Source organism: Ambystoma mexicanum, chromosome 5q (genome assembly GCF_040938575.1).
Source record: "Ambystoma mexicanum isolate Mex_15411 chromosome 5q, UKY_AmexF1_1, whole genome shotgun sequence".
Taxonomy (NCBI): Eukaryota; Metazoa; Chordata; class Amphibia; order Caudata; family Ambystomatidae; genus Ambystoma; species Ambystoma mexicanum.
This window is the reverse complement of record NC_090933.1, coordinates 1,263,169,493-1,263,197,269: the sequence shown is the minus strand read 5'-3', so window position 1 is coordinate 1,263,197,269 and position 27,777 is coordinate 1,263,169,493. Positions and strand designations below refer to the sequence as shown.

The 27,777-nt window shown below is 44.4% G+C and overlaps 1 protein-coding gene across 3 annotated transcripts in view; it reads right to left on the bottom strand.

The window, feature by feature from the left end:
* LOC138498002 (alanine aminotransferase 2-like) overlaps positions 1 to 27,777 on the bottom strand; it is a 248,218-nt gene that overhangs the window by 115,462 nt on the left and 104,979 nt on the right. For all 3 annotated transcript variants that reach the window (XM_069621781.1, XM_069621779.1, XM_069621780.1), the window contains exon 5: positions 696 to 939. In XM_069621781.1, coding sequence (XP_069477882.1) covers positions 696 to 939 — 244 coding nt within the window. The remainder of the gene's footprint in view (positions 1 to 695; positions 940 to 27,777) is intronic.

Here is a 27,777-nt window from a genome sequence, read left to right as displayed (position 1 = left end):
CAGAATTTAAATTTGTTGAACCAATTTATTCCAAGTGTGGAATTTTCCATTGATGTCATATATCAACGCCAAGATAAGTCTATAGACTAAGCAGGATTGTGCCACAATACTTGTGTGTTATTGACATTTTCTTGGTGACGGGGAACACACGCAAGGTGGAGGATTTACCACGAGCAAAAAGCCAGAAGTATATCCTCTACTTTACCACCACAAATTGGCAAAATTGACAGAATTACCCCCAAATTACCACCAAACTCGTAATTAAGCCCTGCAGTTTCTAACTTAAACTCTTCTAAAAAAAGGAATACCCCTTCCGAAAATTGCAATGAATTCCAGATTTATAGTGGAAATCATTTTGGTTGCTGGTCAACTGCAATTTCCACCAGCGATGAAGCATGAAAAGTTAGGATTGCTGTTTGTTGGGTTGGGAATCCTATTTGTGAAGGGACTGCCCAAAATGTTACATGAGAAACAAACTAATTTCATGTAGACAGTGGGTCTTACTCAAGAAATGCTACTGGGGCATGGTGGGCTATTGAGTTACTATAAGTGACATGAAAAGGCGGCAAGAAATTAATCTAATAAGGATCTTTGGTCTAAAATTTCCCAGTTTGTTCCTCCCATATAGACTGCGCTATTGGTGACTGATGAAGATAAAATGAATCGCAAATGTTGTGTTGAATTGGTTTCCAGACCTGTCGGATTTCCAGGATTCTCGATGCAGAGCACTTTGGGGTTACAGTGTGTCCTAGCCTCGTACAGAGCTCTCCGGATCTCCTGCATGTTCGGGGTCCATCCATTCTCTTCATTCAGGTAGTACTCCACCTCGACAGCACCGATCCACTTGATGGCATCCATGTAGCCCGGCCACCGGGGCGTGGAGATCATCACACCCGTTTTCTTACCTTCTTCTTCCACAATGACCATAGACAAGGCGCTCTGTGTGAACAAAACAGCGTGAGGTCAGCATGGCCCACAACCCGTTCCCAATGCTTCAGTGGCATCTGCCCTCTAGAACATTCTGCCAAAAGTGTTACCTGTAGGATGTGTAAACGGATGTCCTTGCAAGGATGTTTGACAAGTCTGGTACCAAAATATTCTACCCACCCTCCATTTTGGATCTAGCAAACTTTCCTTTAGCCAGTAAGTCCTATTTCTATTTGAAATCAAGAGTTCATTTGACAGAATCCACTCCAAAGCCTACTCAGCCATGCCAAACCACAGGAACCGGCTGGTCCAACGATGCAATAGTCTACCAAATACTGAGTGGCTCCATCGTGCTAGCGAGAAGTCTCCCCACACAAGAAAATGTGACTACGTCCAATTGCTGCTGCCTTTGCCTCAAGACCACACTGGGACGGAACAACCCAGAACGTGCCGGTCACGTCATTGCCAACATAGGACAGTGATTGGGAAAGGAAGCCTGCCGTGAAGGCTGCTTTATTATTAATGGTTTCTATTTCTTGTTTTCTTCCTTATTGTTAGATTATATAGAACATTTCGTTTTTGTATGGATCTCTCCTGTTGCCCTGAATTGTGTGCCTTTTTTGTCTGGAGTTTCAGTGCTTAGATACCCTTCTGTGTTACATGAATTATAGAAACGAACAAAACAAACATTGTCCAAGAGGCCAAACTTTGAAAACCACCTAAAAGCCAGAAACATTAGACCAACAGTTTTAGCTCGGGAAGGCTTTGCATGCCTAGTAAGAGCTTTGTATACCTATGGTTATTGCCCCTCACAAACCAGTGACCCCAGACAGCATCCCTTACCCTTTTTTCCAACTTGGAACACTGGTGATTTGCAGAAACTCCTTTCCTATCACTTAATTTTTATCTTCTTGCTTTAGACCCCTTTCTTAAAAAAAACCTCTCTCAGTGGGAAAACCTTCCTGTAAATCAGAACATACCTGGCAGCTGAAGAACACCCTTCACCTGAAACTAGAACTGAATGTAAAGCCAAGGCCAATCGAGCTGGCCAGATGTGATGGTCACACCACTAGCCTGAGCCCTCAATTGGTCCGGCTTCATCTATAGACTGCGCCTAGAAACACTTGTGTACACGCGCGTTATAAATGACATATCATATAAAATCTATGCATTGTCGATTAGCTCAGAAATGTGGACTATTCCACAGAAGAACATTGACCAATGAACTTCATCATGGAGTTGGGGCTTGATGCAGTGGGAGATCAGTTCACCAGCAGGACTCTTTCAGGCTATCTGACTTTAAGAGAAGTTTCTGCATCAGCGGCTATGCTATTTCAATGCTTTGTAGAAGTGGCCCATCCTCTTGCAGGGCTCCATGTTCCGATACGAGTGTCAGGCCATCCCTGGGAGTAAATGGTCAGCAGTATTCTCCTCAGTTTCCATTTTAGACCAGGGCATGATGTAATTCCCCGAGCAACAGCCTGGCAGATAAGGTAGAGGAGCACACAGGTTTGTTCTGGAAGGTGGGTGTGATGGCCCGGATCAACTGAGCGGCCTGACATGCTGCAGAGAGAAACGTCTTCAGAGAAGGTTCCTGCACCACAGATTAGGGTCCAAGGCAAAGCCTGTGAGGGCCTCCTCCTTCTGGAGTAGCCATGGCCCCTCTCTGCGAGAGTAGCGAGGAGTTGTAGATGGTGAGGGCATTTACCTGCCCCTTACTGGAGCGTTATCTAAGAAAGTGAGTGAGAGACTATCAGGGCTCAGCCCAAACTCCTCCGCAGGGACTCTGGCATCCAGAGGAGTCAGGGAACAACGCCTGGAGAAAAGACAGACACCAAAGAGTGGCCTTTCTAAGCCCCTACCCTAGTTATATAGCCATCCAAATATAGTCATCGCTCTAATCCACCCTACTTCTCCACCTCGGGAGCCCCTTCTACGCTACTTATGCCACACTACTTGCAACCCCTCCAAGTGTGTACCCATGTACCACACTATTGCTTCACCCTTTGTAAATATAGTGACTATTGGTAGTCCTCCACTAACTCTCCTCCTGTGATCGCATTGTGACTTGATTGACAGACCACAGGGGTCCTAATGGAGCAGTGCCTAACCCTTTTTCTCAAATAATTTAGGGGCACAAGTCCGCAGAGCCTGCACTATTACCAGTAGCGGTCCGGCGGGTGTAAACCTCCCCCAGAGGTCCAGAAGCGGATTACTTTTTCTCCATCCTAGATATATCACTCAACCCCTGGATAGAATGCGCCCCTTCAGCTGGAAAGGTCCACCCTTCTCTAATGTGTGTGCTCTGAAAATGCAGATCTTCCCCACAAAACAAATTGGATCATATTTCAATAGAATTCCTGTTTGGCAGATACAATGCAGCTCTCCTACAGAGATGTGTAATTCCTTACATAGGAAAACTCATTGGGAAAGTACATCCTGAGCTAAAGGCTCTTTTCCCAGGATAACACTTCTCTACTTGAACTTGGGACAGTCGGTGTGAGACGAATAGGTCTACAAAAGAGTGTTTAATGAATGTACTGAGTGTTTATTAATTAATTCATGAATCTGTCTAATGTCCCATTGGGCACTATAGAATGACAACAGGACACATGCTCTCCACTGCAAGTACAGCCTTGAAAGCTGTGTTAGAATTGCCCTCCTTTTACTGCAGAAAGGAAAGAAGAGCATTCATCTCTTGCATGCAACCCTGGCTTTATTGAACATTCTTCCCTCCTCCAGTCTGATTGATCCACACAAATTATTTTGGACCAATACGGGACCTTCATACCTTTCTTCTCTCTTCTGCACAAAGCCAGGTTAGCGAATACAGACACTGTCCCCTTCAGACACTCTTACCTGTCTGGTCCTCTTGTGGGCATCATGCCTTCTTTTCATAAGATCCATCTTGCTCCCCACCCATTCTCTCAAAGCCTCATGGTCCCATTCAACAAATCTAGACCTCCTCAACCATGGTGGACAAACTGCAGTGGGTGCTTTCCTCCTCCTAAGGACTCTGAATGGTACCAAGCCTGTTATGGCAAGGGTGAGCTGATCTGTAGGCATGCACCCCTCTGGTAACTTCATCTTCCCAGACCTTCCCTTCATTTACCGCCATAGGTATGCCCTGCGCATTATAGTAATCCTGAACCTCTCAACCATTCCATTGGTTTCGGGGTGGAAGAGAGATGACTTGATATGAACCTCTCCAATGCTTGTCAAAAATTGCTTTGTCATACGAGACATGAACTGCACACTTATCTGATAGAATTTTGCAGGGAAAACCCTCTCTGGAAAACCTTGCCCAGAAATGGCACTACTGCAAGTGTGTCTGCTTCTTGTACAATGCATGTCTCTATCCATTTGGAGAACATATCCATTAAAACTATGATGTATTTCCTTAGTCCATTAGGTCCAATAATTGGTGCTAATATATCAATGGCAACGAATTCGCACGCATCTCCAGAAATTCAATTGGTCTCAATGCTTGAGTACTACAACTTAATGTTTTGTCAGATTCTTTACATACAACACACTACTTTATTAAACTTTCCACCTAACTGTCCAACTCTGTCCACCAGCCCTTAGACGTCCCTTAGTTGTGGTCACCCCTAAGTATCCTTCATGGCCAATTTCTACCATTTTGCACCTTATATCTCATGCGGGAATCACTCTACTAGCTCTGAACAAAAATCCTCCTTCAAGACTTAGTTCATCTCTGACTTTATGAAACACATCCAAACCATCTTCCAATGTCCAAGTAGCCCAATTTATTTGCACAAGTCCCATTACTTTGCTCAATTGAGTGTTTTTGTTCTCTGCCTCCCTCCATTTAGCTTCCAAAATGGACGGACCACTGGTCCAAAATAACTCTCCCTGCAACTCCCCATACATGCCATTTTCTCCATCATCAACTTGACAACTTTCATATCTAGACAGGAAGTCAGCCATGACATTATCTTTCCCAGCAATGTGCTGTACTACACATGTATGTCCTTGCAAAGAAATGACCACCTGAGTTCTTCTAGACACACAATCCAATCCTCTGGATTTAAATATCGCCACAAATGGCTTTTCTACTGTATACAACCTTTTAATTTCCTCCCTGTATGTGTAGTAAAACAGCTGCAAGCCCCGTATTCCTGACTTAACTTTGCACTAAGCTTTCACATGTTTTATCAACGTTGCCCAGAACTGGGACATTTAAAATGCACTTCTTAATGTTCTCAAATTCCTTTTGGCATTCTATTGAGCACTCAAACGATGCATTAACCTTTGGAAATATGCCACGGCTGACACAAAGCCAAAAGGCATCCTTTTGTATCTATGTGCCGTGCTGAGTAACAAATGTAGTAACGTTTCTGGAAGTGGGATGTACATTGACCTGGTGGTAGGCTTTCCTTGGATCTGTTTACAGCTCCCTGTTCAATTCATTACATCCCACAAAATAAATGAAACAATAAGGATTACGTCCTCAAACTTAATCTAAGCGATGCACTCATCCTCTTTGACCTCTTAACTGCTTTCGACACGAACAAACACACCACTCTTATGAACAGACTCTTCTCCCTAGGCATCAGGGACTCTGCCCTAAGACGGATCTCCTCTTTGCTTTCCAACCGCTCCCAAATAACTGTGCAGCCTTTCTCATCTGCCCCCCGGCCGGTCCCTCATGGAGTCACTCAGGGAGCTTCCCTCTCCCCCTCCTTTTCAACCTTTGCCTATCCCCACTCCCCAGACTCATCCGTAACCACAACCTCACCTGCTACAACAACGCCAATGACACACAGATAATTTTCAAGATCCCCAACTCCCATCTTCTCCCCTTCCCAGATCTCGCATCTTGCCTCATATGCTGGATGACGAACAACCACCTCCTCAAAATCTGGGCAATACTGAAATCCTAATCTGCGATAGAACATCCCTTCCCTTTCCCACCTTAGCTCCCCTACCCCCCATAGAGTTTCTGCAATCGTGGTCATCATCCCATCCCACCTAGACTATGCCAATTCCCTCTATCTAGGTGCCCCTGCCTTTCAATTCAGAAAGCTCAAACAGATCCAAACCTCTGCAGTGAGGCTACCCCTTGCACACTCCCCCAGAGAACAAATCTCCCCTGCTCTCAGGGTGCTCCACTAGTTGCCTATCAGCCACCAGGCCTCTTTTAAATCCATGTGCATTACCCATTGTGCCCTACAGAAGAAAGGCCCTGAATTCCTCCAAAACAAACATACACCCTAAAGTACCAACCGAAGCCTAAGATCAGGTTCTGCACACCACCTGGTGGGGCTAGAATGCTGCTCCTACTCAGTTCTAGTACCCACCCTCTGGAACTCCGTTCCCCTCACTCTCCGGCTCACAGAGGACCACCTCTCTTTCAGAAAGGCCCTAAATACGGGCTCTTCACACCCGCGACCTGAAATCCAGCCGTATTGCTTCACACGCACTGGCCTGCAGCAGCTAAACCCCTGCGCTATTGCTTCCCCATTTAATCAATGTACTTTTCTCTTTTATTATCCATCTGCGCTCTCACTCCTTTCTCTCGCCTGTACCACCGCTCCCATCCTCTTCACCACCCCAAGGACTCTTGAAGGCTCCCAGCAGCTCACACTTGGAAGAACCCCCTCGCTCCCCAGCTAACTTACCGGTCTGCTGCACCGACTGGTTGCTTGGTTCCCCCAGAGTTTCTCTGGGTACCAGGCTTCTCCACGACCAGTCGCCCCGGCACTGCCTCTTTGCCTAGCGCACATCTAAGGGCTGTAACTGTAACCCTTACAGCCCCCCTTCCTCTTGGAACTTACCCAGAGCTGTGCTGTCCTGGCTGCACTTACTCATAGCCATTCTGTCCTGATCTCACTCCACCCTTTCCTCCCCCTTGCACTTCCCCTCTCCTTCCCCTTGCACTTCTATTATCGCACTTCCACGATCCGAATGACACAAGGCCTAGTAGGATTGTTTGTCTTGTCCTCCCTATGTTTTCCCTCGCTTGTCTTGTGGCACCTTTAAACACTTGCATACAGGCACGTTATAAAGGCCATATCATATCTCCAAAAGTGGGCTAGTTATTGCACTTGCTTGGAGTAAGGATCGGCAATGTCTCACACTGGCACAATTTCCTGAGTGCAGGCAATGTGTTGCATCTGGATGGATTTGGGGATGGACTACGTCTTGCATTTGGATTGTGGAGGGGTGGGCAATGTATTACTCTTTAATGCATTTTGAGGGTGGGCAATGCCCATGCTTTTGAACAGTTTGATGGGGCAATGTATTGCATTTGGATGGACTTGAAAGTGGGCAGCGCATCGCACGTAGATTAATATATAGCACTATATTGCACTTCGATTGATCCTTGAGGGCAGGAAATGTTGCACAGGGATGGATTTGAGGACGGAATACGTGCTGCATTTGGATTGTTTCGGGGTGGGCAATGTATACATTTTCAATGCATTCTGAGGGTGGGCTTTCTCTCTGTGCCTGAACTGTCTGATGGGGGTAATGTATTGAAATTGGACAGAGTGGCGTGGCCAGCGTACCACACTCAGCATCAATCTAAGTGCAATACATATACATTACCTACCCTGAGTGTTCATCTGAGAGTGGGCAGTGTTTCCACAAGGATGTATTCTCTGGCGATAGCCTCTGTGTAGCACTTTGAAGGGTTGCACACTTGACCACTCAGTCAAGGTGCTGCACTCAGTGGAGTCCATGAGAGCTAACACGTTATGGTGTCTAGGCGTTCATAGAATGTGCACCACTGCGTGTAATACGCATGTTGGCAAAAGGCCGCCTTTACGGTTAAGTGAGGTCTGAATGTAGCCACCTAACAATAGCTGGACACCTGCAGAATGCACCCACCATTTTTTTTCAACCCAGATGTATTAGAAATGTTGCCGAATGTGCCATTTCTGGGCTTTGACTTGATTGTAATCCAATGTATTTTTTCCACTCGCACTCTGCACTTTTGGAATTACTCATAGGCCCAGCCTCACTCCTGCACGCATCCGCTTTCACATACAACTCGAATGGCACTCTGCACTACACTGCTGAAATAAGAATGTAGCTACCTGTCACACCAAAAATTCAAACTGTAGCTGCACACATTATTGACTATCCCCTCACACATCCCCCTCCAGCTTATTCCCTTAGTGTACACCTCTGCCCACCCATACACATGCTATTTAGACCCGCGTAACCTTTAATGGCCATTATGCACACACACATACTAGCACCTCCTAACGTTCACATATTTCAGACTTCGGTCCCCATGAGGGCGTTCAACCTACAACGCGTTGGGACCATATCCATGGTGAAAGGCGCTATAGAAATGACGAAATTAAATAAACAATGAAATGAAATAAAATATGTTCAGGTTTCCATGGAAAGTGCCTGAAATGACACTTACATTACATTGATTATATAGCTCCTGAGGCAGGCTCGAGGCATAGGGGCACAGAAAAGACAATAAACGTAAGCAACAGCAAAGCAGAAAAACAGGACCTCAAAAGTACGACCTTATTGAAAAAGGTGGTTTTTCCAGGAGTGTTTCAAAAGATCCAACGAGGCAATGCCTCTTAAATAGGGGGGCAAGGTGTTTCAGAGCAGCAGAGAAAAAAAAGCACAATTGGTCACTAAATACTTTAGAGATTACTGTTGTTGGAGAGCAAGGTCCTGCGTTTTCGGGAACCAGTTCAAACATTCCGAAGGTTATACCAGGCTACAGCCAAACATGCAGTTAATGAGTTAATGTTAAAAGCCAAAAGGAAATTATTTTCGCTTGAAGGCAATGTAGTTCTCTTCTGTATTTGTATTTTTTTGGATATTATTTTTCTTTGTTAAATACTCATTAATTTATTTATCTGTCAGTTATAAAACATTCATTAGAAGGAGGCAGTTATATAACAACACACAAATATACTTTAATACTATTTCAGAATACTTTTCAAGAGGATTAAAAGGCAAAGATTATTAGAACATGAAAGGTTACTATTATTCTTAGACAGTGCAGATACTTTGAGTTCACCAGAAGAGTCAATTCAATTCATTAGGCTAGGCCAAAGTCAATGGGCTAAAGTCTTGGATAGGATAAAGCGGTTCTGGTAAGTAAATGGTAAAGTCTCTGCACAAGTTCTCAGAAGTAGCTTGTAAAAAGAAGAACCATATGTTGGGTCATATGCTAATTAGGCCTGCGAGTTGCAAAAGGTTCAAGCACTTTCACCGCGAGAGGTAAGTACTGAGTCTTGATTCACAGTACCTTACATTGAAGAAAAAGATGCAGCTGACGACCTCTGTTCCTGGCAGTTCCTGCAGATCTCGCTGTTCCTGTGCCTCAGTCGTGGGGGCAAGAGGGAGGACATCGGGGGACTCCTGCACAGCTCTGGGACTGGTCAAAAAGCTTGCAACTGGAAAACTTCACTTCCGGTGGCTGTAAGTAACACCCACAAACTGGTGTCCCTCTCCCTGGTCCTACGGTTTCCTGCAGCAACTCTGAGGAAAATCAACCAGCTCCGAGATAGGTATCCAGGTGGCTTACTTTGCAGTTGATTGGTCCCACCATCTCAAAGGGAGAAATTGTGTTTTGCAGGGCTTCTCTGTCGATGCGAATTTAGTGATTCAGACCTGCAGCAGGGCTTCACCGGGCAAACCAACGGTCCAGGAGTTGCAGCAGCCGTCCTCTTCAAGCTCTTATTTGGTTCCTTCGTCCAGTGGTTGACTCTGCCTTCCAAGCCAAGAGACTTGGCTTTTATTCAGTTCTCTCCCATTCATTCGAGCCTAGCTGTCACTCACCCAGCAAGGTGGCTGTTCTTGCCGGAGAGTCAGCCAGCCAATCACCACAGAGTGCATTTGGGCCTCCTAGGAGACTAAGCACAGGGAGTTTCGGGCACCTCACTGACTTCCTGCCCACCCCAGACACTCGGGTCACAGAGGCGGGTTTCACTGCTGAAGCCCGCCAAAGGCGAATGAACAAAGAGACCAAACTTGGTTTGGCGTGCAAAGAAAAACTCTAGAAGGTCCTTTGCACAAAGAAATGGCGGAAAAAGAAGACCGGGACCTGTTTTAACAAAGGGGGCCCAGACGCCATCTTGAAAAAACATGGCTCCCGCAATTTAACGTTACCAGAGCTACGAATAGTTCGCGGTCATGAAAAATCATGGTAGCTCGTTGTAAAACCACTGCCACCAGCCATTCTGAGAGGAAAGGGTAGCATTTCACTGCTACATGAAGTATCTAGACACAGGGGATACTAAGTAACCCCTCCAGCACTCTATTGTAAGATAGGTTTACTGGGTCTAGGAATTTAAAAGACTAGTAAAGTGAATTTCACTTTACTTACTCTGGGAAACAGTAGTTTATCCCAGAGAAGGTAGTTAAACTTTGGGAAAGCCTGAAAGGCTTCCCTGTCTCACTGCACTGAGGGTTCTGTGTGACAATTGAAAAAGATGATGCCTATGGAGTTGGTTAGACTCCATAACAAAAAAGAAAAACACAGAAAACACATTGATTGGAAAAGTTCAAAGTCCCAAAGTTAAGCAAAAGAGCTGGAGGGCTCGAAGGTGGGAGGAATTGCCACATTTATGAGAATTCTCCCTAACACTCGTCCCCGCCAGACTAAGGGACATGAGTACACCAGCAACCTTTTGTAACCCTTGCTATGGCACTTTTTATCAGTTGTTTTCATTTGTAAGCTATACGACCTACAAACCCTGTTTGGTACATCTCTCTTATTTAAGGTATAGGGAATCTGATCTAACAGTCCCTCAGAAGTTGTGACAACCTCTGAACCTGCAATATGCTTTGTCAAGGGGTCCTTAGAAAGGAATCCCTTAGACCTAGATGGGCCTCCATGGATCCTCACCACCTCTCTCACAAGAGCAGGTTGGGTCTCAGGAATCTTGGTTGGAGGGGCTGTGGTGAAGCAAGGTACATGTTCCACTTCCTCTGAGATCTGGTTTTACCTGGTTTAGAAGTTTCCCTCCTAACACTAGGATTTACATCGGAGTCTTCAATAAAAGATCCAACAGTCTTAAGGTGTTTAGCCTTAGACCTATCTTTCCTGGTTTTTCACCAGCTTTGAGAGTTACCAGTTCTCACAGGCCTAGAGAGGGGTCCAATTTGTCTATCCACCTCTTCCTCAGAAGCAGGGTGGGTCAGCGACTTTACAACTGGATGGGCAATGATGGAGCTTAGTTGGGGCTCCCATTTCCCTACTATTCTAGCCTCAGATTTGCCTCCTTGTTTAAAGGTCCACTTACTAACACAAGGGCTTACAGTGGGGGTCTCTGTAGTCCCAAAGTTTAGCAAAAGAGCTGGAGGTCTCTAAGGTGGGAGGAATTGCCACATTTATGAGGATTCTCCCTAACAGAAGCCAATGTAGTTCTCTTCTGTATTTGCATTTTTTTGGATTTTATTTTTGATTTATATAGCCCCTTACACCAAGGTGCTGTACATATGCCAATTTACAGTATAATAATTATGGGTACAGGAAAAGCAATTAATCAGACTAAATAGGAATGATGGACATTACAATACCAAAAAATAAAACAAAACATGGTACATTGAAGAAGATAGCTCTTTAAGGAGCAGCCGAATAGAGGATAAAACACAACAGAACCAAGAGAAAGAGGAAGAGCATTCCAGTGAAGCAGAGCAAGTAAGAAAAAGAACAAAAGTGCAACGGAGCACAGGGAGGGAAGGGAACTGATAACAGAAAGTGAGGCTGTGATTGAAGAACATGAGAAAGGACATAAAAGAGACAATGGAAGTAAGATAGATAGGAGCAAGACCATAAAGAGATTTAAAAACAATATAGAGAAAATTAAATTGTAGCTGAGAATGAATAGGTAGTTAGCCAAGAGAAGATAGAGGAGTAAAAGTAGAATCACGAGGAGCGAGAACATGGAGGAGACTACTTGAAGCATTGAAAATAGACTTTAAAGGAGCAAGCCAGGAAACCGAAGACCAAAAAGCGAAACAGACCAATAGAATAAGCGTGAGAAAAAAAATACCTGCTTAATTCTAAGCGCGGACGCGGGGATCGAACCGGCGTTGCTCCGTGTCGTCTTGCTTCTAAGGCGAGCTTGTTGCCCCCAAGCTATCCTCCCGAGACCTTGCACTTAGCTCGTGGGCCTTCCTTCTCCTGCACTCTCTGCTTTCCCCTAGCTCTGTCAACCTGGCCTCCCCTGGCACTCGCTTTTTCTCACTGGCCCTTTCGCCCTGACTGGCACTTCCCCCTTCCACTCTCCCCTACACTTCTCTTACTGCCCTTGCAAGATTCCAATGTCACATGGCCTGGGAGGATCTTTTTTGTTTTGACTTCCCTGTACCCCTACCCTCTTGTTTTGTTGCATCTCGAAACGCATTGTGTATAGGCACACTACAAATTCCCAATTAAAAAAAAGATAAGGTTAAAGGCCTTCGGCCTGTTATTGCTAGCAATGAATTATGTTTTCAATACCAATGTTTAACCATGTACTGACGTCATGGCCTCCTACGAATGAAACCCAAGAAGAGGTGTGTTTTGAATATGATCTGAAGATAATAATCAGGATAAGACTGGTCAATGTAAATGGAATAATTGGGAAAAGATGGGATTTCTTTGAAGAGGTTTTGTCCAATCATATTTGGGGTGTGGATTGTAATACAGTATCTGGGAGTGTTTTAATTGTTGTAAAAAGTTTATAAGATGCCAACTGGTATTTTGTTGATGAGACTTTGGTTAGTTTGGTCCTGCAACACCATCTAACCGCTCCCCGGAGCTTTGTACAATAAACTTGCTTCATGTACAACCGTGTACTAGCTTCTTAAGTGGTGGGCTTGTTTTGGGTTAAGGTGATTAAAGGCCCATCCCCACATTATCAGCATCAAAGTGGTGAGATAACCTAACAAAGAAAATAATAGCAGCAAGTGGGGAAGTGTAAAGAGAAAAAGAAAAAGACCAAGAACAGCTCTGTGGAACACCGTGAGAAAGAGGGACAGATTCAGAGCAAGCACCAGCCCATGAGACAGAATAGGTATGATTAAATAAATAAGAATGAAACCAAGATAGCACAGATCCAGAGAACTCGAAGGAAGAAAAATACTTTAGCAGTAAAGCATGTTCCACTGTGTCAAAGGCAGCAGAGAGACCCAAAAGAATAAGAATAGACAAGTGTTTAGAATAGCGAGCAGTAAGCAAAGTGTCACAGATAGAAAGAAGAGCAGTTTCAGAAAATGAGAAGGACGAAACCCAGACTGGAAACGTGGAAGAATTGAGTTTTCAGAGACAAAAGAGGATACCTGAGACTAAACAAGCCATAGCAGAAGCTTAAATGATAAGGAAGAAGAGAAATTGGACGCAAGTTAGAGGGAGTAGACGGATCCAAAGAAGGTTCTTTCAGAATAGGAACAATAAGTAGCCTGTTTGAATGAAAGAGGGAAAATAGAAGTACAAAGAGAAATATTGAAAAGTCTCATAAGATAAGCATTAAGAGAAGGATAGATTTTGGAGATAAGAGAAGAAGGAATAGGATCATTAGGCGAAGCAGTGGGATAGGCCTGTGAAGAAGCAAAGAAGTGTGAGAATTAGAAATAGGAGATAAAGTGGTAAAAGCCATTGGTAATGGGGAAGATGAAGAAGAAAGTTGTAGGTAAGGAAGTAAGGATGATGCAATTGCAGCACGAAGAGTAGCCACATTAGAAGAAAAGTAATTCGCGAAATCAGACGCAGTTAAGGTGAACTTCAGAGAGTGATGAGAAGAAGGAGGAGAAAGAAGACAAGAAAGAGATTGAAAAAGGCCCCTATGGTGGGCCGATTGAGATCACAAAAGGTCAGAGTAATAAGACCACTTGGATGAAAAAAGCACTTTGTCTTACAAAGTATAAGAAGAGAATATTAGACGATTGGAGTCACAACAGGACTTATACCATCGCCGCTTAAGGCGCTTTAGAGCTATTTGCATTGAACGAAGTTGTGGAGTAAGCCAGTGCTCAGGAGGTTTTCGAGAGGAAGAAAAAGAGGAGACAGGGTATAAAGCATCAAGGAATTATGAAAAAGCAGTAGAGAGACCAGAGGCCATCTCATCCACTGGAAGACTAGCAAATGTTGGGTGAGACAGAAGGCTAGAAGTACAAGAGGATACAAACAAAGTATTGAAAGCACAAAGATCTTCTGGACTGAGAAACCTGGTCTCTCCTAATTCTCGCTACCACCAGAACCACAATGTTCTGAAGTGTCTAGAGTCTGTTCATCTCACTCTCACAGATACCATAAAGAAGGCAGCCACAGTGGTCTATCTTAGTTCCAATAATAGCCCAGGCAACTGTGACACAGTTCTGCTAGAAATGAACGGGCAAACTTGGGTTAGGAGTTTGATGTAATATACTGCAAAGGAAATGAGAGAGATGACATGAGATTTCATGTCCAGATGTTGGTCAAAAACGACCCCCAAGAACTAGAATGTTCAGCTTACAACCTGCAATGACAGAGGATTTATAAGCAGACCCCACCTTCTTAAGCTTATCTGCCATGTCTATGACCATCAACTCAGTCTTGGTGTCATTCAGGGCTAGCCCACTGGATATCATTCACTGTTGGATCAGAGAGTATACCAACTTTATCACTTCAAGATCTTTTTCGTATGCACTGGACAGAGGGATTAGGCACTTTGCGTCATCAGCGTAATTGGTATAACTAATCCCTCGGTCATCCAAATGCTGGAATAAAGGTAGAGTGTACACGCTACAGAGTGTCGGTGACAAACATGAACCTTGGGGTACAATGTACTGGACATTCACCGGCTCTGCAGCCGCATCCCGTGGAAAACTGTGGCTGTTCTATTACCAAGAAAAGAATCAACCCATCTAGCAGCAGATGGAGAGAAGCCTGCATCTTGCAAAAGTCTCTCTACTAGTAGGGCACGATCCACAAGGTCAAATGAGAGGACCAGTAGCATTAACAAAATGGCCAGGCCCTTGTTTGTCAATAAAGTGTAAGATGTTAGACTTGAGGTCCAACAGTGCTGATTCAGTTCCATGAGCCGCACGTACCCTGACTGCCTTTTGCCCGTAATATTGTTCTCATTAAGATGGTCTTGCACCTGTAGATATGCCGCCATATCCAAGATTTTGAGGAGGAAGGTCTATAGGTGGCCGGCACAGAGGGGTCGAACTTCAGTTTCTTTATCAACGGGGATGTCCAGGAATGTTTGATGCTATCAGGGACATGACACTCTTGAAAAGACTGATTGGCAAATTTCGTTATAGATGATACTAACGAAGGTAAGCAATTCTTCACCACTATCGCTGGGCAACCATCACCCTTAGAGCTAGTAATGATCTTAAACATTTCAGCCTCTGTGACTAATCGAAATGCAAAAGGTACACAGTCCTGAGCAGCCAGCCATCGGAGGGATATTACAAGAAATAACCACTCCAGTTGATAACTTTTTACCCTCCAGATTCTTACTGATGCATTGCAATTTGCCAAACATGGCCTCCTGTATTGAAGTGCACCACAAGCTGTCCTTAGTAATCTTAGACCACACAGTAGAACACAGATTCTCCAGTTCTCTCAGAACTGTAAAAACGCTCTCTAGTGTGAGAAGCAGCATTCATAATTCTAGTGTTGTAATCAGATTTTTTAGCATTAATAATAGATTTTTTTAATACTTTTTTAGCTGCTACAATATACAGAGCGTTATCAATCTCTGAGCCAGCATCAGTCCATTTATTGAAGCATTTCCTCTTGATAGCCCTTAACTCATGCAGCTCATGTGTATACCAGGTATTCTGCTGTAACAAGAACCAAGTGTTTAAGGGTGCTAGACAGTTTACAGAGTCTGACAGTCTTTTGCTAGCCAGCGGCTATTGCATCTGCTGAGTTCAGATCATCTAGTTTCTGCACAAAGGCAGAAAGAAAGGGATCAAGCGCCTCAACAGATAATTTACAAATATTCCTCGATGTCGCAGCACCCCTAACTGGTTAGGCCTTGTCATATGAGATGGCAAGGTCACAGAAAAAGAAATAGTACTGTGGTCAGACCACAGGCTAGCAAGGACCCTATTTTCGGCAACCTGAATATTCAGAGTAAGGAGCCAATCCAGATGTTTGACCCTTATTATAACTAGACTCGGAAACAAGTTGCTGAAAACCTAACTCTCAAAAGGCAGCGTCCAAGCATGAGGTAGCCTGATCATCGCTATCGGCGAACCAGAAATTGAAATCACCCAAGAGGATCATTTTCAAAGAAGTCTTGAGCATAAGTAGCAGCATACTCAGAATCTGTTCTGGGAATTCCAGAATAATGACAGGGGCTCTGTATAATAATAGGAAGTTAAGTGTAGTATTTGGATCAGCCAAGATTTGAATGTGGCTAATGTCACAATTGGGAGGACCCCGTACTTCTACCTCACGTACGTCCATTGAGGATTTGCAAATAAAAGCACCCCCCCCCTCGCCTAATAGAACCATCAACACGAGGAAAGCCATAATTCTCAGGCATGGCCAGAAAGAGAGAATGGCCAGCAGCCTCATGTAGCCAAGATTCTGTGATAGCACAGATGGCAATGCCATGAGGTAATATCAGTCACATGCTTTATCAGCGATCTAGTATTAAGTAGCATGCATTTCAGATACTCCCCAGGATCCTCAGCTAAAGGCTTATATCTCTGCTGAAGTTTCCACCAAGCAACCATTGTCAAATGTAGCCTCATTGGGACACAGCTACCCCTCCTGCTCTTGCTCTTCCTGGTTCTGCAAAGTCCAAAGGGGCTGAGTGCAACATGAGGAACTAGAATGTGTACTGCACTAGCTGTACCCAGATCTCTCTCTCTTTCTCTGTCTCTTTCTCCATCTCTTTCTCTCTCTCTCCATCAGTCTCTTTCTCTCTCCCTCTCTTTCTCTGTCTTTCTCCCCATCTCTCTTTCTCCCTCTCTCTCTATCTCTCTCTTCCTGTCTCTTTCTCTCACTCTCTCTCTTTCTGTCTCCCTCTCTCCATCTCTCTTCTCTTTTTCTCTCTCGCGCTTGTTCTCCCTTTCTCACTCTCTTTCGCTCTCTCTTTTCCTCTCTCATTTTCCATCTCTCTGTCTCTCTTTTTCCCTCTCTTTCTCCCTCTCTCTCTCTCTCATTCTCCCTCTCTCTCATTCGCCCTCTCTCTCATTCGGCCTCTGTCTCCCTCTATCCCTTCCTCTCTTCCTATCTATCTTTCTCTGTCTCTCTTTCCCTCTCTCTTGTTCTCCCTCTCTCCCTCGTAGTCTTTTTCTCCCTCTCTCACTCTCTCTCTCTCTGTCTCACTATGTATCTCTGTCTCTCTTTGTCACGGTCTCTGTAGGAGAGAGTTTTGTTGTCAGGTGCATGGTTGTCTGTGCCCCCTCAGCTGTTTCTGAGAGCAGCATGGCTAGAAAAAAACCAGAGATCTTGACGAAGAGGGCAGGGTTTTTATGGTTAAAAGTAGAGAGAGCGCAGCAGACACAGACGCTTCTCTCGTGGAGGGGACCGGCCTGGTATTTGGAAACATACATTGTCATCATGTGTCCTGCAGGAATGTTACCATCACATTATGGTTAAATTGGGCCCCATTATGAGTTTGGCAGTGTTGTAAAATGGTGCCAGTACATCCGTTACCTCTGCTGCTTTGGCCGTAATGGATTTACTGCAGTGTTTACACACTGCCAAATTCCAAGGTTGGTGGTGAAGTGGAGAGTTACCCTCCACCGTACAGACGTAACTCCTCCACTTTACCATGGAGGATTTACCACAGTGGAATTACCGCTTAGAGGACATCCTCAGAAATCCCCCAGGGACTCCAAAAAGGAGGAGGACTCACTACACCATTATCCCCTATTAATCTGGCAGTAACTTCACCACAGCAAGTGGGAGATATGGTAAAGGGATGTTGTGGTAATGTAATCGGGATTGCAGCCAAACTCGTAATGAGGCCCATTGTCCATATGGGGAAGAGGAGGAGAGTAGGGATATGCTCTGCAGGGGGTACTGGGTTTCTGACCAACTAGTAAGGGACCAGAGGACCGGGCTGCAGGGTCTACAACTGTTTTGGGCATTTTGAGTTGTTTACCTTATCATTGTTTGTGCATACTATAGCAAATGCATGGCTTTAGGAGTACAATTAACCAATCGTTGCCCAGCACACAAAAGTAAGAATTTCCTTGGTTCTCAGGAAAGAAACAAACAATTTTAGTTTGGGCCCATCCGTTTCCAAGAAGGAAGCACATTTTGAGAGATAACATGGTTTGTTTTCTTGGCAAAATATGCTTTAAAAAAAAGGTAATTACTTAATTGTACTAACAGTGTAAACAGGCTCTTTTTCAAAAAGGCTCAGTTCTAATAATTACTTCCCGTACATTTCATCAAAACTAGAATAACCATCAAATATATATATTTTATATATTCTAGGAAAAAACTTTAGTTGCATGGACGTTTAAGCGAGAGCTTAACGCAACAAAACCCCTAAAATTCAGCTAAAGCCACCTTAACTTCACGCTCCCTGCTGCGCAGCTCCTGATCACAATGATGACATCACAGATGACATCACAGAACACATCACTAATTACATTACATTACACTAGTAACCAGCATTAAGGATGGCCTTTAGCGTTGGTCAGTGTGCATGGCAAAATACATTTTAACACATTAATGGGTACTAATCATGGCCTTCACCCATGTAAATGGGCCACTAGCCACAGCCTTTGACCATGAGCAGTTTGTACATCTTTTGGCCATGTCCACTGTATATTTTAAAATGCTAACATATCATAAGCGATGGACTTCAGACATGCCCACTGTGTATTATACAACACCAACCAGACCCTATCTATGGCCTTCGGCCGTGCCCACTGTTTATTATATACACTAGCAGCCACTAGCCATGCTCTTCAACATAATACGCTAGCCTTTAGCTATGTCCACTAACTACAGCTTTCAACGTAGCCCACTTTATAATTTAAAACAGCGACGGGCCGCTAGGCATGGATTTATGACATGCACATTGGTATTTTAAAACACTAACTGACCACTAGCTATGGTGTTTGGTGATGGTCTGTGATCTATGCAAATCTGACACCTGTGACCACGAGACTTCCTCCCTCACATCAGGTCAGATCTACCATTTCTACTTTACAGGTAAGAGGTGCACAAGCCCCTCCTCCACCCACACCAACAGGCCTAACTGCACTCATCCCGTACCTACTCAGCGTCCTCTCACCCTGCCCTCACAAGACACTCTGTGCATTTCTCATCCTGAAGCACAGCCTCTCCCGCCTCCTAACATCACCCTGCCTGTGCGACGATACTCTTGCACTCACTGCCACATGTGCACCACATGTCCATCACATCACTTCACATCATCTGCCCACTAACAGACTACCCCTGCTACTACACACCTCGAGTGGGATGGATGATCACATTTCGGAGTTTTATATGTGTCCTTACACGAAATGCTGCTCAAAACCAGTGTCATGGATTATATTATATGATGGCCTAATTCTGTATGCCTTACTCACTGCTGCTCATCAGGCCCTACATGCCATAGTACACACTTCGGCTTACTGTAATGCTGTTGTTTGTGTCTTTGCCCAACGCTGCGTGGCACACTTCTAAAGCCATGCCTTGCATGCAACTAATTTGCTTGCATTGGAGCACTGTAATGATGTTATCTCTAACTTGCTTCAGCTACCCGTTGCTGCTGCTTCAGTCGCCTCTGTAATGTTATGATATAATAGGTTATTTATAACGCTCTTAATACCCAGCGGTTTCTAAGCGCGGACCCGGGGATCGAACCCATGTTGCTCTGTGTCGTCTTGCTTCCCAGGCGAGCACCTTGCCGCTGAGCTAACCTCCCGATAATTCTGCCCATAACATCTTATCTGTTTTGCCCATCAAAGCATCCCACAGTCACCATATTCTGCCTTGCATTGTTACTGGACTGTTAATTAACTTGTCTAAATACACATGCTTTAACTCTGCAGCCTTGTGCTGTTAACGATACCTTCACTGTACCAATCTCGTCTGTTATGCTTGCCTGTACCCCTGATGTAGCCCCGTGTACCAGGAGGTGCGGCTCTGCCAGATACTTTATTAAGAACCACTTCTAATTTATAAATACGTGGTCTTATAATTGTTTTTTATAACGTGCTTAATACCGAAACCTGCGTTGCTCTGTGTTGTCTTGCTTCCAAGACAAGCACGTTGTCACTGAGCTATACTACCCTTGCATTCTGAAGAATGTCACTTGGCACTTACTGTAACTAGAACCCTAATGCCTGAGAGTTTGGTGCGCTGCTATAAATTCAGAAAATAAAAATAAATAAACGGCCAGTGACCACAGCCTTCGTCATGGCCTAAATTGTTATTAAGAAAATCTACGTTTTTATGAGCTTATGTCTTATGCCATTATTGATTTAACCTGTTATTTACAATGTAATTAGTGCTGTCCCCAGTGATGTAATCAGTGATGCAATGTCATCATTGTGGTCATAGGCTGTGCAACGGCGGAGCGAAGTTAGGCTGGCTTTAGCTGAATTTCAGGGGTTTTGTTGCATTAAGTGATCACCTTAACATCCATTCAACTAAAGTTTGTTCCTTGTATTTCAAGGGTTTTGTTATTCTATAGATTATTTTCTGCACATGGCCAGTGGCCATGACCTATGGCTGTGCCCACTGTATATGTTAGAACAATACCAGAGCACTAGCCATGGCCTTCAGTCATGGCCAGTGGGCACGGCCGACTGTCCATTTTTGAACACTAACATACCACTAGCCATGGCCTTTGCCAATGGCCTTTGGGCACAGCCTTTGGGCACGGCCACTAGATATTTTAAAACAGCAACCCATCACTCCAAGACGTTCATCAATCCCGAATTGATTTTTGACCTGTCTTGGCAGTGGTATTGTTATGTATAAAATAGTGCAGGCTTTGAGAACGCACAATGTTATTAGGCAAAGCGCAGTGAGATACAATTTTTTGCAGAGGATCAATCCCTTTGGTTAAGCAGCGTGCTACAAGTCCCTTGTTTTATGGCCGTCTCTAGGTGACTATTGTGATACATCGCACAACCCGCATTTAAGCAGCAAGGAAAAGGGACAAAAATGACCACCTGCAAGAATAACATCCCCTGGTGCCCCAGGTCACCCATGAATAGATGCAGTAAGTAAGGTGACATATACAAATGTAGTTCAATTGACCTTCTCCTGAGAAGAAAGTGTGCAAGACAAAATAGAATTGGACTTAAAAAAAAAGTAATGAACACCAGAAAAATAACCTGAGAGAGGAAATCTTCCACTAAACATGCTGGCGAATTATAAAGCATGCTCAGCTTTTAAACCCAGCAATCTGTCGTGAAATATTCCCTGGAAAACGAAATCCCAATGCGAAACAAGTGCTTGTGGTCTTGTGGGTAGGCGTCTGCACTGGGAACATGACAACCTGAGTCAAATCCTGGTAGCCAAGTACTTGAGCAAGCTTGCCAACCACAAGAAAACCCAAGGGTTGTGTCCGTCCGCCGAGAAAATGTTACTCTGTCCGCCCACATGTGTCCTTTACTTGTGCCCTGAAAAGCAGCCACAATCAACCAAAAATAGCTGTACGAGTATCCAGGATTGCAAACTCTCTTGTCACATTGTGGGCAAATACTCATGACTTACTTGCCCTCTCATCATTTCCCCTCCTCCTGAGCACCATGTCTGGCTTTCAACAATACTCTGCTTTATAAAGATACTTGAAAAGCACACATACCATAGTGTCACTCAAATAAACAAATCCTTATAGAACTCAGTTAGGCACAAACTGTACCAAACTGTACAATGGTGGCATTACCTCCCCACCCCCATCTTGACTGGGAGACTACAAATACCAAAATGCAATTCAGCAAAAGGCAAACAAAATGGTCTGCAAAACTTTCCATGACGGACAGTAGCACGGCTTAAATAAAATAATGCAGATGTCGTGTGTTACGAGATATTTAAAACTAGGAAAACACACAGCATTCCGGACTGTGGACTATCACCCATCCATGCAGTAACTGGGACTGACCCTGCTTCAAAAAGGGACTGACCCTGCTTGGCTTCAAAGCAAGGAAAGGGACGGCCCGTTTCTCTAAGTGGTTGGCCTGAGGGGTGTTAGGTAAGAATTGGTGCAGTCACACTGGGTGAGACTACACAAGACTTCTCTGCTTGGTATTAGGTAACCCACCTTTTGGTATAGGTCTGTACTACACAAGTTGGTAGTGTGACAGAGCAGTCAGGCCTATCTCAAGAGGGGTAAATGTGAGATGTAGAGCTGTACAGATGAAATCTGTCAATACAAGTAACACACTCATGGTTTCAGTTATAATTATTTATTTATTTACACATATGTTTTAGTTAAGCATTCTTTAAAAAGGCAATTATTTGTAATAGTCAAGCAAACTGTGGAATAACTTTTCAACAGTCAATAAAGTTGGTGAATACGCTTTGCTAATACATTTCTTCTAAACCCTGAAGTGACTTCAATAACAAGGATAGTATTGCATTTATATATTACACCAATATACTTTGTAGACTCAGAGTTTCAGAAAGGAGGGGTTAAGGAAAAATAGAAAGGTTAGAACATACTTTCTTTTAAAAAGTAAAGAGAGTTAGAATCCTCCAATGAAATCTAGGTAAGTCTTACCATAGCAAAGTGTTCAAAAAATTGCAACCTATGAGGGACAAGCAATGCCAAAGTCAATCAATGGATTCAGAAAGTTGCCTTTAGGGAGCCAGGACAGCCAAAGTCATTTGGACAAAGTCTATAGTTCTGATGCCCTTCTTGGATAAAAGACTTTCACAAAGTCAGATAGTTCAGAAAACCACTGTAGGAACACAAGCTGTTAGGCCTGTGCAAAAGGGGAGTTGAAATCAACTCAGAAAGTTAAGCAGGTGCAAATCTCAAGCGAGAAAGCACGATTTAAGTCAAGAAGGTGAGTACCCCCAGCCCAAACAGTACCTCTGGTTAGAAGAAAAGTGGTCCAGCTGGATTCCGTCTTGCTACATCCAAGCAGACCCTGGTTGCTGAGCCTCAGTCGTGGGGACAAGAGGGAGGACGTCTGAAGAGCTCCTACGGCAGTTCTCGTGAAGGTCGTCGGCAGCTACAAGTTCTCTTCGATTCAGCAGCATTTAGCGGTTTCAGCGCTTTGCAAACAGCACTGATGCAGATCGACTATCTCTGGTTGGACTTTCCTTGCTCCCGCGGTCCTAGACTCTGGATCAGGAGTTTCTGCTTCTTGAGTGTCCTTAGGAAGCTCCTAGAGCTCTTGACGGCAGATGTTGCAATCGGTTATGGACACACAACCCCTGGCATTGGGCTTCTGCAGCAAAGGAGAGGCACAACAAGTCGGTGATTGCGCCAAAGTAGAGTTTGTCTCGGGGTTAGTTGGTCCCACTAACGAAAGGGAAGAAGTTGTTCTTTCCGGAGCTTCTCTGTCTATTCGAAAAAGGAGGTCAGCAGCAGCAGGGCTTCATCAGTACTTCGAGGTCCAGGAGGTTGCAGTGGGTTTCTCTTCGCGATTTCTGCTTCAGATGTTTCTTCCAGTGGTCGACTCTGCCTCTAGTCCCCAATACCTCGCCTTTTAAGCATTTTTCCCATTCATGCACAGCCTAGGCTGCCAATCACACAGCAGGGTGGCTGTCCTTTCAGAACAGCCATTCGGCCAATCAGGACTGGTTTCATTCAGGCACACCTAGAGACAAAGGGCAAGGGAGTTTTGGGACCCTCCCTCACATCCTGTCCTTCCAGACACACTGGAGCAAGGGGCGGGCTTCAGGGCTGAAGCCCGCCAAAAGACAAAACACACAAAGGGCTCAAACCGTCTCAACACACAGAGTAAAAGGCAAGAAAGGCCTCACAATCAGGAAATGGCAAAAAAAAGAAGACAGCGGGCATTTTTACAAAATGGACACCCATGGCTGCTGTACTGCAGCTGAGGGTTCAGCCTGTGGTAGAAAAGCTTAAACTACTACCACCAGCCATTTAAAGTAGTGAGGGTAACAACATGAGAAAGTAGGATAAGGGGCTACTAAGTAACCCCCCCCCCAGCACTCCACATAAGACGGTGTGTACTGGACCTACAAAGGAAAAAGGTAAGATCAATTTCACCTTACTATTCTTGGGAATGGTAGTTGACCCAAGAAAAGGTAGAAATCTAAAGGATTTCTCACTGACACTGCCCTGAAGGTGCTGTGTGTCACTATACAAAAAGCAGATGCCTATGGAGTTTGTCAGACTCCAAAAACATTGAAAACATAAAATCCAAATCAGGGAGAAACACATAAGAGAGTGAGAAAAAGGTCCCACTCATTTAAGAATTAAAATTACAAAGCCCTAATTCCAGCAAAAGAGCTCGGGATCTCTAAGGTGGGAGGATTTTGGCACAGAAATGAAAATTCTCCCTAACAAGGGGGCTGGCCCCTTCCTCACTTGGAAGCTAAGTAGGGTCTGTCCTGGTTACTGCATGGATGGAATACCTGGATGGCTATCACCATGGCCAGTGTTGTTTCACCCCTGATGTCATTATAGCTGTAAAAATATCTATTAAAAAAAAGCAAACTCTAACCGCAGTTACAGAACTACACATACCCTTGGCTATCTGTACTGCTTTATAGCCTTGAATATCGGAAAAATAGCTGTGAATATCGGAAAAACTGCCAGAGAGAAGCATGGGCATAATTTTAGGAGGACAGGGGTGTTTGTCCCCACAACTTTCATGGCACACCATTTTGTCCCCATTCAATTGGCTTGGGAACCTTTTCTTCAGATGTCATGTCCCCCCCCAACATTTTCAGCAAAGTTACTCCACTGGAGAGAAAAAATGCGTTCCTGCCCCCCAGGCCCACACTAGGTGCCCCCCTCATCTGTGCCAGCTCCCCCCAATCCCCAGATGCCCTCCTCACTTCCCCTGCCCTCTCCCTTTCGCCCACAACAAATGCTGTTTCTGTGACACAGTTTACGTTGAGATGTCAGCTTTTCAAAGCTACAGAAAGTTCGTATTGCAAACCCAGTCCCTAGACCACCTCAGACTTCCACTTGGTGCCCTCCAGCCACCCACCACCTCTACCCTGACGGCATTTGTATCTTTTTTGACCTACAAATGTCTTTTTTCCTATGTTTCATTTTCTCATAACCTCGGCTGTAACCTCGAATATCTCTCTCATCGAGAGAAAAACAAGATGGCGGTTGTTTCCTTTCTAAAACCACCCAGTTTTAGGTAAATAACTGAGATATAGCTATCTATTTTTGAGAAGGGGACGATCCACTCTGCATCAAATATTTAAAAAACGACTGCACAGAATAACCCCAAGACAAGCATAGCTTCTTGCCCACGTTTTTTTGGGACTGGTCTAAATCCATCCAGTGGTTTGGGCTGTGCGCTTTGCCAAAAATGTACCATGTTTGCCTATGGGAAAATGAATGGGAAGTAGGCCGCAACTTTGGAAAACATTATTTTTTTGTCTTCTTACTAACTGTTTATTATTTAACTGATCTTTATGCAACTGAGCAGTCGGGGGGGGGGTGGATGAGAGTCCCTAATCACTTTCAAAGTGTTGGTCAATTCCGTTTCTTGAATAAAACGTTATTAAGAATAGAATTTTACGGGGTTCGACTCACTTTAACATATATATATATGAAAAAAACAGAACATGACATCAGAAAGATGTCGGGTCGCACAGCACACACTGCAACACCAACACAGACACGATGTATAGTCTGGTATAAAAATGTTTATTGTTCACACTATAATAATAATAATAATAATAATAATAAGCATTTATATAGCGCTATTGCTTATTATTACCCATGGTGTGGGGTGCTCATATATACACACACTTATATATATATATATATATTGAATGTGAGCGTCCCCCAGAAACGCACCCCCCTTAGTGAGAGGCAATAAAGGACACACCCCAGGAGGGGAATGAGACCAGGACCAAGTGCGGGTGAGATCAAAAGGGTTTTATATAAATCAATATAGGGCATGCAAAGGACTCTGCAAACTCTGAGAGCATTCTGTCTGACAATCGCAAAGACAGTCCTACTTATTACAGAACTAACGTCACGCATGACACAAGCTATAGGGGGCACATAGTCTTAGGGATTGGGTGGTGAAGCCTAGGTTGTATACAATGTATACTGTTGCGTCCGTGCGGTGCCACGCGGGGTAGACGGGTCAGCTGGGCTCTTCGGGGTGGAGCTGCGGGCCGGACATAACTTGCATTGATGATTGGTAGCTGCTCTAACACTTGCCCTTGTGACCACACATTCGCAATCATTCGTCACATTCTACAATGTCAGGTATCTGATACATCCTGTGACACATTGACCTTAGCTCAAGGAGGAGACAGGGACATGGATATGTGATACGGGGTATCCCTATCCATCTGTTGTAGTAACATTTGGGTTCAGGTATGGTAGTCCCATGAGTCCATGTGCAGGGTCGGGGGTACAGAGGGGGGTTATTCGATCGCCCTGTCCTGGTGGCTATGATGAAGGACGGTATTATAATCTGTTATTACAAGGGTGGACGCCCCCCTTAGAGGGACATTAACTTGGGGTGAACGGGGATACCAATGGGCTGTGGGGGGCATGTAACCGGTGCCCGGGAGATGGTGGGATTTAGGACCAGGTAGCTCGTAATTCATAGAGTCAGGCTGTGGCGGCCTTTTGACATGGGGGAGGTGAATGCTTGAAGCGGGTCCAGCAAGATTGGAGGGGAGGCGAGGCTGTGCTGTTCGAACACCAGCTATCCCTGGCGGGCCTGGGAGTGGGAGGAGGGGGGAGACGACCTTGCAGCTCTGGGGCTGTTTCCCTGCACAGGGCAGCTTCCCGCACTATTGGCAAGGGTGGGTGACAACACTTGGAGCTTCTGGTATATACACATATGTTTACATTAATATGGGAACACAGGCTGGAGAGGGTTTTGCCATTTGAGAGTGTGCATAGGCCACTATACGAGAGTGTGCATGGGCCTTGTGAATTGTTATGTGTTGTAGTGATTGAGAGTCTGGAATGTGAGAAGCGATTTCCATGGAGGTTAGCTCTAACGTTTTTTAGGCTTTTCAGATTGTAGAGTTGCCTGTTTTGGGCAGCATGGACTGGACTTTTTAGGTTTGATTTTAAGGCTTATGGGTGTCACTGCTATGTCAGTATGTGTTGATTTTGTGTGGTGTGAGATGTGTGGCTTTGATATACAATGAGAGTAGCGGGAACAATATTATGTTAGCTTAACATTTTGAGGAATTTTCCAGCAATTTAGAGTTGCCTGTGTGATGGCAACATGGACTTTTAGGAAGCTACCTACAATTCACAATTGTTAATGTATCCTGCAATGTAATGTCCAGAATAATTATTTTGAAGCATTGTAGCTTTGATGGTGTAGTGATTTGAGGCTCTGTAGAGTCCAGAGGTACCTAGTGGGAGACTATTACCTGAAGCTGTTTGAAGCTTTGATGTTGTTTTTGTGACCTTGTGGGGTTGTAGAAGTTCAAGGATTTCGGTGGAGATCCTTGGAATGCAGGTCCAGTTGCATATTTTTTAAACAAATTTTTAGGTGGTTTCTGGAATTGGTCTTGAGTTTATTCTTGGTCAATTCTAGAAGCTTGGCAACATTCCATCCATGTAGCTGTGTTCACTTTGGGGCAATTTGATTTGTTTAGAATGGCTCAATTGTCTGGCCAACATTTGTAGCGGTAGTGCTGGTGGTGGTTGACTAGTGACAGATTGTTGCCGTTCTTTATTGGTGTGATTGGGTGAATGATTGACGGGTGATTTGGTGTATCTTTATTTGCTTGAGGTGTGCTTGGATTCAACAGTTGGTATGGTTTGGGTGTGTGTTCTCAGGCTGTTC